The 15,987-nt window shown below is 40.3% G+C and overlaps 1 protein-coding gene across 7 annotated transcripts in view; it reads left to right on the top strand.

The window, feature by feature from the left end:
• The window catches only part of LOC115200961 (liprin-alpha-3), a 75,096-nt gene extending 68,440 nt beyond the window's left edge, over nucleotides 1-6,656 (top strand). For all 7 annotated transcript variants that reach the window (XM_029764121.1, XM_029764120.1, XM_029764118.1 and 4 more), the window contains 4 exons: nucleotides 2,257-2,325; nucleotides 4,002-4,164; nucleotides 4,312-4,379; nucleotides 5,506-6,656. In XM_029764121.1, coding sequence (XP_029619981.1) covers nucleotides 2,257-2,325; nucleotides 4,002-4,164; nucleotides 4,312-4,364 — 285 coding nt within the window. In that variant the 3' untranslated portion in view covers nucleotides 4,365-4,379; nucleotides 5,506-6,656. The remainder of the gene's footprint in view (nucleotides 1-2,256; nucleotides 2,326-4,001; nucleotides 4,165-4,311; nucleotides 4,380-5,505) is intronic.
• Nucleotides 6,657-15,987: the final 9,331 nt, after the last annotated feature.

Raw genomic sequence — 15,987 nt, 5'->3', positions numbered from 1 at the left:
TGCGCCGTCGATCATACCACGCTCAAAGTCGCTTAGGTCACTCATTTTGCCCATTCAATCGAACAGTAACTGAATGCCTTGATGCCTGTCTGCCTGCTTTGTATAGCAAGGTACAGCCACGTGACTCACTGTCTGTAGAAATAATAATTTCCGTGACCGTGGATGGTGTACTTAATAAACTGGCCTGTGTGAGTATGTCCTTTAACTTATTATTTTAAAATCGCACACAGAAGAAGTTATAATTTAGTTGCTAATGGCAGCCTGCAGTACCCCGGTCGGCCTTCAACTCGAGTTACTCAGTGAGAGGTGAAGCACTGAGCTAGCCTGCAACATCATTTCCTGGAGTAGCTCAAACTGTGCATGGTATGTCTCCATGAGACGCCATCTTAACCGACTTCATTTGGCTTCAATGCACTATTGAGTCTTCACATAGGAATGAATGGTGTCACGTTATCGATGGCTTTATCCATTCAAATTGTATTTGTCACAAGCTTCGTAAACAACAGATGTAGACTAACAGTAAAATGCTTACTTATGGTTATTTTCCTACAATGCAGAGTTAAGGATAAAAAAGAGAAAATTAAAATAGACTCGAGGAATAAATACAGTGAATAATGAGTAAGCTGTTTTTGGTCATAGGAAATGATGGTGGAGACATTATGTACAAAAAAATGTAAGAACAGTGTAAAAAAATCTATGCCAGAATTGGTTAGGGGTAAGACTGCTGCTATTCACATTTTTATTGGTCTTTGCTATCAGGAATCCTTGGGACGTCCCAACGCTGACGTCACCCCATGGCAGTTGAAATTTAAAACCGTTAATGTTACGGTAGGGACATCCCAAGGATAGCACAAACCCTTTTTTATTCTAATCCATAGGTAATTTGCAGGCATGGCTTTCAGACAGTTATTTTTGCCCACCCGTGAGAGTAAATGTTAGTCCTGTTCATCATGTTAAGTTTGTACACTGCAAATTTCAATTTTCCTTGAATATTTTTAATCTTTCCATATTCTAATATGAAATGAATATCAATAGTATTTCAATATTGTAACAAAGTGGTAACTATCCCAACATTCGGATATGCATAGGCTTTTGACTCATACACTTGTGTAACCCTTATTAAAGCTATAAAAGCATTAGTGTTCAGATTAACAGGAATGACATTTGCACTCATGTGTGGCCAAAAACTACCTGAAAGCCACGCTCCTGCTAAGCCACGCCTACGGTCTATCAGCATCAATAACCCAACCTTGCTCTTTTTAAAGTAAACAACCCAACTAAGTGGCCCAATGCCTGCAACCCAACAGTTGGATCATCCAAACAACCCAGCATATTTGTGTGTACAGTAGTCCAGTCAGAACATGCAGGTACTCACCACCAGGGATTTTTCTGCCATGGAAATCCTTGGACGGGCCGTCGAAGTTTTTTCATATTTATTTTATGATGGAAAAATGCTTTCAGTGTAAACTTAAATGACTAAAACCAGACAAAGATAATGAAATATATATTTTAATAATATGTTTAAGAACTAACAATCACCAAAATAAAAGCTAAGGCATTTACTTTAATAAAGCTGCAATATGTAACCTTTTGGGTGACCTGACCAAATTCATATAGAAATGTGAGTTATAGATCTGTCATTCTCATTGAAAGCAAGTCTAAGAAGCGGTAGATGTGTTCATTGTGCGTGTTTTCTATGCTTACCATTCTTATGTTTAGTTTTTGCATCTTTTACTCTCGTACTTTGATACTTTTGTACACCAGCTTCAAACAAGCTGAAAATACAATATTTTTAGTTAAAATATTTTTCACAGCGATTTTAAATGGTACAATGATTCATATACTTGTTTTTGTTGCTTATTTTGTCACACAAATTGAAATTAGGCAAAACTATTAAAAAAAATGTAACCAGGAAATGGCGATGCGATTTCTGCATATCACACCTTTAAAACTGACACAGTTTCTTTCAACTCCATTGAGAAACATGTAGAATTGCAGAAAATGTCCTTCAATTTAAAAAAAGTCTCTACACAGCCAAGATGGGGTCCTCTAAAATGTTCTCTAAAATTCAGCAATGCCGACGGGCTGACCACTATCCAATCAGAGCACAGGCATTCCCCATTCTACTATCGTAGTCTAATCAGAACAACCATCGTTCACCACAATCACCAACCTACTTCATTTACAACTGTTTTGTAATTCAATGTAATCAATAAATTCCCTTGATAATCTTAACACTCATTCTTTCTCTCCCAGGCGAGGCAGATGCTGGAGAAGGAGTACAATGCTCTCATCTCCATGGGAACTGAGAGAAGACCAAATGAGGTAAAAATAATAATAATCAAAGAATGCCAATGAAAACATCAAAGTTTTTCTCAATGTTAATAATGACTCATACAAGCAAGCGTTACAATCTTTATGAAATGGTAGATGCATAGTTGCCTGCCGAAGGCTATTGCTCATGAAGAAAGGCATTTTGTTTCTACCAACATTAACTGGGAACCATGTGCTTGTATTTTTCCCACATGCTGTTGGCAAGTTGGTTAGGATATCTACTTTGTGCATGACACAAGTAATTTTTCCAACAGTTGTTTACAGACAGATTATTTCACTTATAATTATCTGTATCACAATTCCAGTGGGTCAGAAGTTGACTGTCATGGCTTTAGAAGCTTCTGATAGGCTAATTGACATCATGTAAGTCAATTGGAGGTGTACCTGTGGATGTATTTCAAGGCCTCCCATCAAACTTCAGGTGAAAATCAAAGGAAATCAGCCAAGACCTCAGAAACAAAATTGTAGACCTCCACAAGTCTGGTTCATCCTAGGTAGCAATTTCGAAAAGCCTGAAGGTACCATGTTCATCTGTACAAACAATAGTATGCAAGTATAAACACCATGGGACCACGCAGCCGTCATACCGCTCAGGAAGGAGATGCGTTCTGTCTCCTAGAGATGAACGTACTTTGGTGCAAAAAGTGCAAATCAATCCCAGAACAACAGCAAAGGACCTTGTGAAGATGCTGGAGGAAACAGGTACAAAAGTATCTATATCCACAGTAAAACGAGTCCTATATCGACATAACCTGAAAGGCCACTCAAGAAGGAAGAAGCCACTGCTCCAAAACTGCCATGAAAAGCCAGACTACGGTTTGCAACTGCACATGGGGAAAAAGATCGTACTTTTTGGAGAAATGTCCTCTGGTCTGATGAAACAAAAATAGAACTGTTTGGCCATAAGGACCATCATTATGTTTGGAGGAAAAAGGGGGAGGCTTGCAAGCCAAAGAACACCATCCCAACCGTGAAGCACAGGGGTGGCAGCATCATGTTGTTGGGGTGCTTTGCTGCAGGAGGGACTGGTGCACTTCACAAAATAGATGGCATCATGAGGCAGGACAATTATGTGGATATATTGAAGCAACATCTCAAGACATCAGTCAGGAAGTTAAAGCTTGGTCGCAAATGGGTCTTCCAAATGGACGATGACCCCAAGCATACTTCCAAAGTTGTGGCAAAATGGCTTAAGGACAACAAAGTCAAAGTATTGAAGTGGCCATCACAAAGCCCTGACTTCAACCCTATAGAAAATTTGTGGGCAGAACTGAAAAAGTGCGTGTGAGCAAGGAGGCCTACATACCTGACTCGGTTACACCAGCTCTCTCAGGAGGAATGGGCCAAAATTCACCCAACTTATTGTGGGAAGCTTGTGGAAGGCTACCCAAAACGCCTGACCCAAGTTAAACAATTTAAAGACAATGCTACCAAATATTAATTGAGTGTATGTAAACTTCTGACCCACTGGGAATGTGATGAAAGAAATAGAAGCTGAAATAAATAATTCTGTACTATTATTCTGACAAGACAGGGAATTTTTACTTGGATTAAATGTCAGGAATTGTGAAAAACTGAGTTGAAATGTTTTTGGCTAAGGTGTATGTAAACTTCTGACTAGCACTTGGTAAATCTTATATCATCATACAATATTGTCTCGTTGACAGGATGGCACTAAGACGTTCACTCGTTCACCCTCGTGGAGAAAGATGTTCAGAGAGAAGGACCTCCGGGGCGTGACCTCTGATTCCTCGGAAACGTTACCCGCCAACTTCCGTGCCTCCGCCATCTCCACGCCCTCAGTCACCCTGAGGAAAGTCCAAAGTGAAGGTGAGGTGGTCGTCTCTTTCATCTCCTTCCCCATGGGTACCTGCTATTTGAGTCATTGGTTCCATGCTTACCAATAATTTCAGTGTTATTGACTGGAAATCTAGTGTCATTGACTGGTGTTTAAAATCGTAATGCTATCTGTTTCAGTGAACTCTGGGCCCAGGGGTGAGTCAGGGTCAGTGAGAACATATTCCTGCTAGAGATAAGCACACCAGGTGAGAAAAATACTTAATTGCCAAATAATATCATAAACATGTACAAAAAGTTGTAAACAGTGGTGTAAAGTACTTAAGTAAAAATACTTGAAAGTACTACTTAAGTCGTTTTTTGGGGTATCTGTACTTTACTATTTAAATTTTTGACAACTTTTATTTCACTACATTCTTATCGAAAGTATGTACTTTTTACTCCATATGTTTTCCCTGACACCTGAAAGTACTTGCTACATTTGGAATGCTTATTAGCAGGACAGGAAAATGGTCTAATTCACACACTTATCAAGAGAACATCCCTACTGCCCCTGATCTGGCGGACTCACTTAACACATGCTTTGTTTGTAAATTATGTCTGTGTGTTGGAGCGTGCCCCTGGATATCCGTCAATTATAAAAACAAGAACATAGTGCCATCTGGATTGCTTAATATAAGGAATGTGAAATGATTCACACTTTTACTTTTGATACTTAAGTATATTTTTACAATTACATAAAATGTTATACTTAAGTATATTTAAAACCAAATACTTTTAGAATTTTACTCAAGTAGGATTTTACCGGGTGTCTTTCACTTTTAGTTGAGTCATTTTCTATTAAGGTATCTTTATTTTTACTTAAGTATAACAATTGGGTACTTTTTCCACCACTGGTTGTAAAGTAGTAAATGGTCATTCCTGGCTCAACAAAGCATCAACTTTTTTACATTTAGAATGGTGCTTTTGTCACCTTCTGTAAGTGTCTGAATTTCAGTCACCTAAACATGTAATTTCAGAAATTACAGTTGGATTGGCAATCGAAAGGTTGCAAGTTCAAATCCCCGAGCTGACAAGGTACAAATCTGTCGTTCTGCCCCTGTTCTGTTCCTAGGCCGTCATTGAAAATAAGAATTTGTTCTTAACTGACCTGCCTAGTAAAATAAAAAAATACCAGTTATCCAAAAACATTCCACTAATTTCAGTGAGCCATCATCCAAAAATATTTCAGTCCTTTCAGTACTGTCATCAGAACACATTTGTCATTTCAGTCTTCTCCGTCATCCAAACACATTTCAGAAAAGAGCCGACCCATACTGAAATTTAGTTATTTTTTGGTTGCTTCATTATTTATCAACCATGTCTTTGTTTTAGGGTCCAAAACAAATCTACCCAGTTTAAGAACAATACGATGAAGATCATCAACAAAATGGAGAATAGAACACAAACAACAAGAATTCAATTGGAATCCTTCAAGAAACAAGGACAATGTGAGAGAATGAAAAGATGTGAAAATAGAGTGAATGTCCATGTCTCTCTCTCTACAGTTGTGGCATGAAGCTGTTTGATGCTGTAGAAAGTGACTCCATCGCCCATTGTTAAGTTCATCTTCAGTTGTGAGTGTGAAATGACTGACATAATGACTCTTTCGTTGAGATGTAAAACTGCATTCCTATTCTGATCAACAGAATGATGACCCAGATTTTTTGGGACTGTCTAGAGAACATGCATACCCTATTTGTTAAAATCTCAGAACATTGTATTGGGATCGTGTTTCTCAACCTTTTTGTAACATGGACAGGCAAGATAAGGTCTTTCCTAAGGACCCACAAGTTATGGTCTTTCTCTCTTGGGGAACCATTTACATTAAAACAAGCACTTGAGAACTGACTAAATCAGGTACAGCTAACCATCTGAGGGACCAGTCAGCATCATCCAAGGAACTGGTCGGTCCATGGACCAGAGGTTGAGGAACACTGTGTTAGGACAGAGGGAGAGGGAGGTTACGAAATAAGTTATAAGGGTTATAAACAGTTATGAAGGGAGAGTATATGAGGGAATGGAATCATGTTCTTAAGCCATAACATACACCATGAGGTGCACAATGAGAAGGACAATGGACAATGAGTGAAGTGCGTTATGACAAAATCATGTTCCAACAACAAAAAAGTTTGTTAATATGCATGCCAAAACAAAAACATTTTAGAGTGAGATTAATGATACCAATCATGTAATGACATGAAAGCGTGGGTACGGGTAATTTGTAAAATGTGTGTTTTATTTGTGTAATTTTTTTAATGGTGTGTGTCTGAACTGTATGTTCATTTCATACTTAGTTAAGACTGACTGTAATTTTTGTTTAAAGTAAATGCGTTTTAAATTATGGACATTTAAGATATACAAGTATATGTACATTTTTTAAACAACTTATGATTTAAATTAATGAAGAGTAGTGATGATAATTGAAAATAATATAACAATAATGATTGTAAAAGCTGTAATTAAAAAATACCTGTAAAAATGAATTTTTTGTTCTGCATTATAATTCCTCTTCCAAATAAGGTTATGTAATCCTTCCTATGGAAGGTCAACAGGAACTTGATGTGTTTTTGATTTTTTTTTTTATCCTTCCCTCGTATCAGGTTCCCACTGGGCACAAATTGGTTGAATCAACGTAATTTGTCAACATATTGTGACGTGGAATCTACATGGAAAATGCATTGGATTTGAAAAAGTTATCAACGTAAACAGTTTTTTCAATCACAGGATTATGTCATCATTGTAACCAGTTTAACATAGACAAACCTTGTATAAAATATGTTGAATTAGTACCTTTTTGAAACAACGTCAAATCTTCAACGTTATATCCACTATCAGAAAAAAACTATAGGCTGGGCAGCACCTCCTACTAGAGAATTGATCTACAGTTGAAGTCGGAAGTTTACATACACTTAGGTTGGAATCATTAAAACTCCTTTTTCAACCACTCCACAAATTTCTTGTTAACAAACTATAATTTTGGCAAGTTGGTTAGGACATCTACTTTGTGCATGACAAAAGTAATTTTTCCAACAATTGTTTAAAGTCAGATGATTTAACTTATAATTCACTGTATCACAATTCCAGTGGGTCAGAAGTTACATACACTAAGTTGAATGTACCTTCAAACAGCATAATTTCAGAAAATTGTGTCATGGCTTTAGAAGCTTCTGATAGGCTAATTGACATCATTTGAGTCAATTGGAGGTGTACCTGTGGATATATTTCAAGGCCTACCTTTGAACTCCGTGCCTCTTTGCTTGACATCATGGGAAAATCAAAGGAAATCAGCCAAGACCTCAAACAAAATTGTAGACCTCCACAAGTTTGGTGGATGAACCAGATTTGTAGTAGACGCGTTCTGTCTCCTAGAGATGAACGTACTTTGGTGCGAAAAGTGCAAATTAATGCCAGAACAACAGCAAAGGACCTTGTGAAGATGCTGGAGGAAACCGGTACAAAAGTATCTATATCCACAGTAAAACGAGTCCTACATCGACCATAACCTGAAAGGCCGCTCAGCAAGGAAGAAGCCATTGCTCCAAAACCGCCATAAAAAAAGCCAGACTACGGTTTGCAACTGCACATGGGGACAAAGATCGTACTTTTTGAAGAAATGTCCTCTGGTCTGATGAAACAAAAATATAACTATTTGACCATAATGACCATCGTTATGTTTGGATGAAAAAGGGGGATGCTTGCAAGCCGAAGAACACCATCCCAATCGTGAAGCACGGGGGTGGCAGCATCATGTTGTGGGGGTGCTTTGCTGCAGGAGGGACTGGTGCACTTCACAAAATCGATGGCATCATGAGCTAGGAAAATGTGGATATGTTTACATTTTAGTCATTTAGCAGACACTCTTATCCAGAGCGACTTACAGTAGTGAATGCATACATTTCATACATTGTTTTTCCCCCATACTGGCCCCCGTGAGAATCGAACCCACAATCCTGGTGTTTCAAACACCATGCTCTACCAACTGAGCCAACTAAGCCACACAGAAGCAACATCTCAAGACATCAGTCAGGAAGTTAAAGCTTGGTCGCAAATGGGTCTTCCAAATGGACAATGACCCCAAGCATACTTCCAAAGTTGTTGCAAAATGCTTAAAGACAACAAAGTCAAGGTATTGGAGTGACCACTGACCTCAATCCCATAAAAATTTGTGGGCAGAACTGAAAAAGCGTGTTCGAGCAAGGAGTCCTACGAACCTTACACCGGCTCTGTCAGGAGGAATGGGCCAAATTTCACCCAACTTATTGTGGGAAGCTTGTGGAAGGCTACCCAAAACATTTGACCCAAGTTAAACAATTTAAAGGCAATGCTACCAAATACTAATTGAGTGTATATGTAACCTTCTGACCCACTGGGAATGTGATGAAAGAATTAAAAGCTGAAAGAAATAATTCTGTACTATTATTCTGACATTTCACATTCTTAAAATAAAGTGGTGATCCTAACTGACCTAAGACAGGGAATTTTTACTAGGATTAAATGTCAGGAATTGTGAAAAACTGAGTTTAAATGTATTTGGCTGAGGTGTATGTGTAAACTTCTGACTTCAACTGTATCTACAGCCATTCATTTGGTCTCCCATCCAGGGTTTTAACCAAGCCCTACTTACATCAAATCGGTCACATGCACATTGTTAGCAGATGTTATTGCGAGTGTAGTGAAATGCTTGTGCTTCTAGTTCTTACAGTGCAGCAGTATCTAACATGTGGAATTGTTAGATTACAACACCTACCTAGAGGTCGACCAATTATGATTTTTCAACGCCGATATCGATTATTGGAGGGCCAAAAACCCCAATGCCGATTAATTGGCCAATTTTTATTTCTATGTAATAATGACAATTACAACAATACTGAATGAACACTTATTATAACTTAATATAATACATCAATAAAATAAATTTTGCCTCAAATAAATAATGAAACATGTTCAATTTGGTTTAAATAATGCAAAAACAAACTGTTGGAGAAGAAAGTAAAAGTGCAATATGTGCCATGTAAGAAAGCTAACGTTTAAGTTCCTTGCTCAGAACATGAGAACATATGGAAGCTGGTGGTCCCTTTTAACATGAGTCTTCAATATTCCCAGGTAAGTAGTTTTAGGTTGTAGTTATAGGAATTATAAGACTATTTCTCTCTGTACGATTTGTATTTCATATACCTTTGACTATTGGATGTTCTTATAGGCACTTTAGTATTGCCAGTGTAACAGTATAGCTTCCGTCCCTCTCCTCGCTCCTACCTGGGCTCGAACCAGGAACACATCGACAACAGCCACCCTCGAAGCAGCGTTACCCATGCAGAGCAAGGGGAACAACTACTCAAAGTCTCAGAGCGAGTGACATTTGAAACGCTATTAGCGCGCACCCGGCTAACTAGCTAGCCATTTCACATCAGTTACACCAGCCTAATCTTGGGAGTTGATAGGCTTGAAGTCATAAACAGCGCAATGCTTAAAGCACAGCGAAGAGCTGCTGGCAAAACGCACGAAAGTGCTGTTTGAATGAATGCTTACGAGCATGCTGCTGCCTACCACCGCTCAGTCAGACTGCTCTATCAAATCATAGACTTAATTATAACATAATAACACACAGCAATACGAGCCTTTGGTCATTAATATGGTCGAATCCGGAAACTCTCAAAAACAAAACTTTTTTCCTTTCAGTGAAATACGGAACCGTTCCGTATTTTATCTAACAGGTGGCATCCCTAAGTCTAAATATTCCTGTTACATTGTACAACCTTCAATGTTATGTCATAATTACGTAAAATTCTGGCAAGTTAGTTCGCAACGAGCCAGGCGGCCCAAACTGTTGCATATACCCTGACTCTGCGTGCAATGAACGCAAGAGAAATGACACAATTTCACCAAGCTAATATTGCCTGCTAACCTGGATTTCTTTTAGCTAAATATGCAGGTTTAAAAATATATACCTGTGTATTGATTTTAAGAAAGACATTGATGTTTATGGTTAGGTACAGTCGTGCAACGATTGTGCTTTTTTCGCAAATGCGCTTTTGTTAAATCATCCGCCGTTTGGCGAAGTCGGCTCTTTGTTAGGAAGAAATAGTCTTCACAGTTCGCAACGAGCCAGGCGGCCCAAACTGCTGAATATACCCTGACTGTTGCAAGAGAAGTGACACATTTTCCCTAGTTAAAAGAAATTCATGTTAGCAGGCAATATTAAATAAATATGCAGGTTTAAAAATATAGACTTGTGTATTGATTTTAAGAAAGACATTTATGTTTATGGTTGGAGCAACGTGTACCTAAGCGATTATATGCAACGCAGGACAGGCTAGATAAACTAGTAATATCATCAACCATGTGTAGTTAACTAGTGATTATGATTGATTGATTGTTTTTTATAAGATAAGTTTAGTGCTAGCTAGCAACTTACCTTGGCTTCTTACTGCATTCGCTTAACAGGCAGGCTCTTCGTGGAGTGCAATGTAAAGCAGGTGGTTAGAGCGTTGGACTAGTTAATCGTAAGGTTGCAAGATTGAATCCCCGAGCTGACAAGGTAAAAATCTGTTGTTCTGCCCCTGAACAAGGCAGTTAACCCACCGTTCCTAGGCCGTCATTGAAATTAAGAATGTTCTTAATTAACTGACTTGCCTAGTTAAATAAAAGGTGGGGGGAAAAAAAGGACAAATCGGCATCCAAAAATACCGATTTCCGATTTTTATGAAAACTTGAAATTGGCCCTAATTAAATCGGCCATTCCGATTAATCGGTCGACCTCTACACCTACCTAATACACACAAATCTAAGTAATGGAATAAGAATATATACATATTAATATATGGATGAGCAATGACAGTGGCATTGGCAAGATGCAATAGATGGTATAAAATACAGTATATACATATGAGATGAGTAATGCAAGATATGTAAACATTATTAAAGTGACTAGTGATCCGTTAAAGTGGCCAATGATTTCAAGTCTGTATGTAGGCAGCATCCTCTATTTAGTGATGGCTGTTTAATAACAGTCTGATTGGCCTTGAGATAGAAGCTGTCTCTCGGTCCTTTGATATTTGTCACGGACTACTAGCAATGTGCTATTTTGAGAATAGTTACTGAGTGATCGCTTGATAACTAAATTGATTAACTGTTGCTATTGAATTAATTTGAAATGGCAGGTTTAAAACTTCTTAAGGCTGGTCGGGGGGGCAGTATTTTGACATTCGGATGGAAAGCGTGCCCAAAGTAAACTGCCTGCTACTCAGGCCCAGAAACTAGGATATGCATATTATTAGTGGATTTGGATAGAAAACATTCTGAAGTTTCTAAAACTGTTTGAATAATGTCTGTGAGTATAACAGAACTGATTTGGCAGGTGAAACCCCGAGTACAATCCATCCAGGGAATTTGTTTTTGAGGTCAATCTGTTTTCCATTAGGTGGGAAGCCCTTTTTAATAGGAATATGGTTGCAGTTCCTATGGCTTCCACTAGATGTCAACAGTCTTTAGAAATTGGTTGATGTTTTTCTTTTGAGAAATGACGAAGTAATCCTGTTCTTTCCATGTGTCACTCAGAGTGACTCAAGTCACTGGAATACGCTGTATTGAACACAGTATATCCCGTCTTAAAATGTATCGATTATTTACGTTTTAGGGTACCTACGTTTGGATTAGGAAAGTTGTTTGAAATGTTTGGACCAAGTTTGCAGGTAACTTATCAGATACTTTGTAGGCCTGTTGGATGAGTTGAAACCAGTGTATTTCTGAATCAAACGCGCCAAATAAATTGACATTTTTGGGGATATAAAGAAGGAATTTATCGAACAAAAGGACCATTTGTGATGTTTCTGGGACATTTTGGAGTGCCAACAGAAGAAGATCTTGAAAGGTAAGGCATGAATTATATCGTTATTTCTGACTTTTGTGTCGCACCTGGCTGATTGACATATGACTTTCATGTGTTTGTATGCGGGGTGCTGTCCTCAGATAATCGCATGGTCTGCTTTCGCCGTAAAGCCTTTTTGAAATCTGACACTGCGGCTGGATTAACAAGAAGTTAAGCTGTATTTTGACGTGTAACACTTGTATGTTTTATGAAATCTTATTATGAGTATTTCTGTTTTTTTGAATTTGGCGCACTGCAATTTCACTGTATTGTCAAAGCAATCCCGTTAACGGGATTCGAGTGGGAATGGGGGTGAAGGGATCCCTAAGAGGTTTTAACAAAGCAACTGAAATGTACCCATACTTTAAAAGTCATATATCAATGATACTATTAAGGCCCACATAGCGTTTGTAAAGCTATTGTTTCAATTCAACCCATGGCTGAATACTGACCGGGCACGGGTTATTTTGTGTGCAAAATCTCAGATAAGATCTATGCTCACCTTAGCTGATGATGACCACAGCTAGGCACGAAAGAGCAACAAGGTGTCCTTGGTCTCACCTTCCTTTCTTCCTTCAGAAATACATGCAAATATATTTCACATTATTACAAATACATCTCTTACATATCTCTTAGAGGGACAGAAAATAAATGAACAGCAGACAATTTTTACCTGGTCAAAAACCTCCACGTCCTTCTCAGCCAGTGCCTGATTTACCCATTGCCTGATATACAGAGCATTTGGAAAGTATTCAGACCCCTTGCCTTTATGGTAGAGTGGCCAGACGGAAGCCACTCCTCAGTAAAAGGCACATGACAGCCCACTTGGAGTTTGCCAAAAGGCACCTAAAGGACTCTCAGACCATGAGAAGCAAGATTCTTTGGTCTGATGAAACCAAGATTAAACTATTTGGCCTAAATGCCAAGTATAACGTCTGGAGGAAACCAGGCACCGCTCATCACCTGGCCAAAACCATCCTTACGGTGAAGCATGGTGGTGCAGCATCATGCTGTGGAGATGTTTTTCAGCGGTAGGGACTGCGAGACTATTCAGGATCGTAGGAAAGATGAACTGGGAAGAAGGTTCAACTTCCAACAGGACAACGACCCTAAGCATACATCCAAGACAATGCAGGAGTGGCTTCGGGACAAGGCTCTGAATGTCCTTGAGTGGCCCAGTCAGAGCCCGGACTTGAATCCGATCTAACATTTCCGGAGAGACCTGAAAATAGCTGTGTAGCAACGCTCCCCATCCAAGCTGACAGAGCTTGAGAGGATCTGCAGAGATGAATGTGTGCCAAGCAAATACAGGTGTGCCAAGCTTGTCACGTCATACCCAAAAAGACTCTAGGCTGTAATCGCTACGAAAGGTGCTTCAATAAAGTATTGAGTAAAGGGTCTGAATACTTTTGCAAATGTGAAATATCATTTTTTTACAAACCAGTTTTTGCTTTGTCATTTTCTGGTATTGTGTGTAGATGGATGAGGGATTTTTTTTAACGTGACAAAATGTGGAAAAAGCAGAGGGGTCTGAACACTTTCGAAATGCACAGTACATGGGCAGCAGCCTCTAAGGTGAAGGGTTGAGTAACTGTGGCTCAGGTGGTTGATGTCCTTGATCTTTTTGGCCTTCCTGTGACATCTGGTACTGTAGGTGTCCTGGAGGGCAGTCAGTGTGCCCCCGGTGATGCGTTGAGCAGACCGTGCAGTTTCCATACCAGGCAGTGATAAAGCCTGAAAGGATGGTGCATCTGTAAAAGTTTGAGGGTCTTAGTGGCTAAGCAATATTTTTCAGCCTCCTGAGGTTGAAGAGGCGCTGTTGCACCTTCTTCACCATACTGTCTGTGTGGGTGGACCATTCAGATTGTCAGTACGCCGAGGAACTTGAAACTTTTCTCCTTCTCCACTGCGGTCCCGTTGATGTGGGCGTGCTCCCTCTGCTGTCTCCTGAAGTAAACGATCAGCTCCTTTTTCTTTTTTCTTTTTTTACATTGGGGGAGAGGTCATTTTCCTAGCACCACTCCGCCAAGGCCCTCACCTCCTCCCTGAAGGCTGTTTAGTCATTGTTGGTAAGGAAGTCTCAAGGTTTTGCTCGCCTGAGGTAGAGTATCTCATGATAGTGTGGTCTACAGCTTTTCATCTATATTCTTCGTAGCTGTCTATTTACCACAGCAAACTGAATGCGGTCTTAGTGCCAGCATCAATGAGCTATGTATGGCCATAAGCAAACAGGAAAACGCTTATCCAGAGGTGGCGCTCCTAGTGGCCGGGGACTTTAATGCAGAGAAACTTAAATATTTTAAATTTTACCTCATTTCTACCAGCATGTTAAATGTGCAACCAGAGGGGGGGGGGAAACTCAAGACCACCTTTACTCCACACACCGAGGCGTGTACAAAGCTCTCCTTTGCCCGCCATTTGGCAAATCTGACCATAATTATATCCTCCTGATTCCTGCTTACAAGCAACAATGAAAGCAGGAAGCACCAGTGACTCAGTCAATAAAAAAGTGGTCAGATGAAGCAGATGCTAAGCTACAGGAATGTTTTGCTAGCACAGACTGGAATATGTTCTGGGATTCTTCCGATGGCATTGAGGAGTACACATCAGTCACAGGCTTCATCAATAAGTGCATTGATGAAGTCGTCCCCACAGTGACTGTACGTGCAGAGCTAAAGGGTAGAGCTGCTGCTTTCAGGGAGCGGGACTCTAAGCCGGAAGCTTAAAGAAATCCCGCAATGCTCTCTGATGAACCATCAAACAGGCAAAGCGTCAACACAGGACTACAATCGAATTGTACTACACCGGCTCCGATGCTCGTCGGATGTGGCAGGGCTTGCAAACTTTACAGACTACAAAAGGGAAGCACAGTCGAGAGCTGCCCAGTGACACGAGCATACCAGACGAGCTAAATTACTTTATGCTCACGTCGAGGCAAGTAACACTGAAACTTGCATGAGAGCATCAGCTATTCCGGACGACTGTGTGATCACACTCTCTGCAGCCGATGTGAGTAAGACCTTTAAACAGGTCAACATTCACAAGGCCGCAGGGCCACATGGATTACCAGGACGTGTACTCCGAGCAAGCGCTGACCAGCTGGCAAGTGTCTTCACTGACATTTTCAACCTATCCCTGTCTGAATCTGTAACACCAACATGTTTCAAGCAGACCACCATAGTCCCTGTGCCCAAGAACACTAAGGTAACCTGCCTAAATTACTACCGACCCGTAGCATTCACGTCTGTAGCCATGAAGTGCACCACACGGCCAGGTTTCTAACCTCCCTTTATCGGCGAACTTAATGGTGGCGGAGTCATGCCTGGCCGTGTACTCCATGAGTGAACATGGAGTACAAAGACCTGGCCGTGTGGTGCTAGGACAACAACCTCTCCCTCAACATGATCAAGACAAAGAAGATTGGACTACAGGAAAAGGAGGATCGAGCACGCCCCCATTCTCATCGACACGGCTATAGTAGAGAAGGTTGGGAACTTCAAGTGCCTTGGTGTCCACATCACCAACAAATTAACATGGTCGAAGCACACCAAGACAGTCGAGAAAAGGGCACGACAAAACCTATTCCCCATCAGGAGACTGAAAAGATTTGGTATGGGCCCTCAGATCCTCAAAAGGTTCCACAGCTGCACCATCGAGAGCATCCTGACTGGTTGCATCACTGCCTGGTATGGCAAGTGCTTGGCCTCCGACCGCAAGGCACTACAGGGGGTAGTGCGTACGCCCCAGTACATTACTGGGGTCAAGCTTCTTGCCATCCAGGACCTCTATAACAGGCGGTGTCAGAGGAAGGTCCTAAAAATTGTCAAAGACTCCAGCCCCCCTGTGGCAGAAAGACCGCACGGCAAGTGGTACCGGAGCAACAAGTTTAGGTCCAAGGGGCTTCTAAACAGCTTCTATCCCCAAGCCATAAGAATCCTGAACGAGTA

Source organism: Salmo trutta, chromosome 10 (genome assembly GCF_901001165.1).
Source record: "Salmo trutta chromosome 10, fSalTru1.1, whole genome shotgun sequence".
In the NCBI taxonomy this organism is placed as follows: Eukaryota; Metazoa; Chordata; class Actinopteri; order Salmoniformes; family Salmonidae; genus Salmo; species Salmo trutta.
Note: the sequence above shows the minus strand (reverse complement) of the source record. Positions and strands in the feature narration are given on the sequence as shown.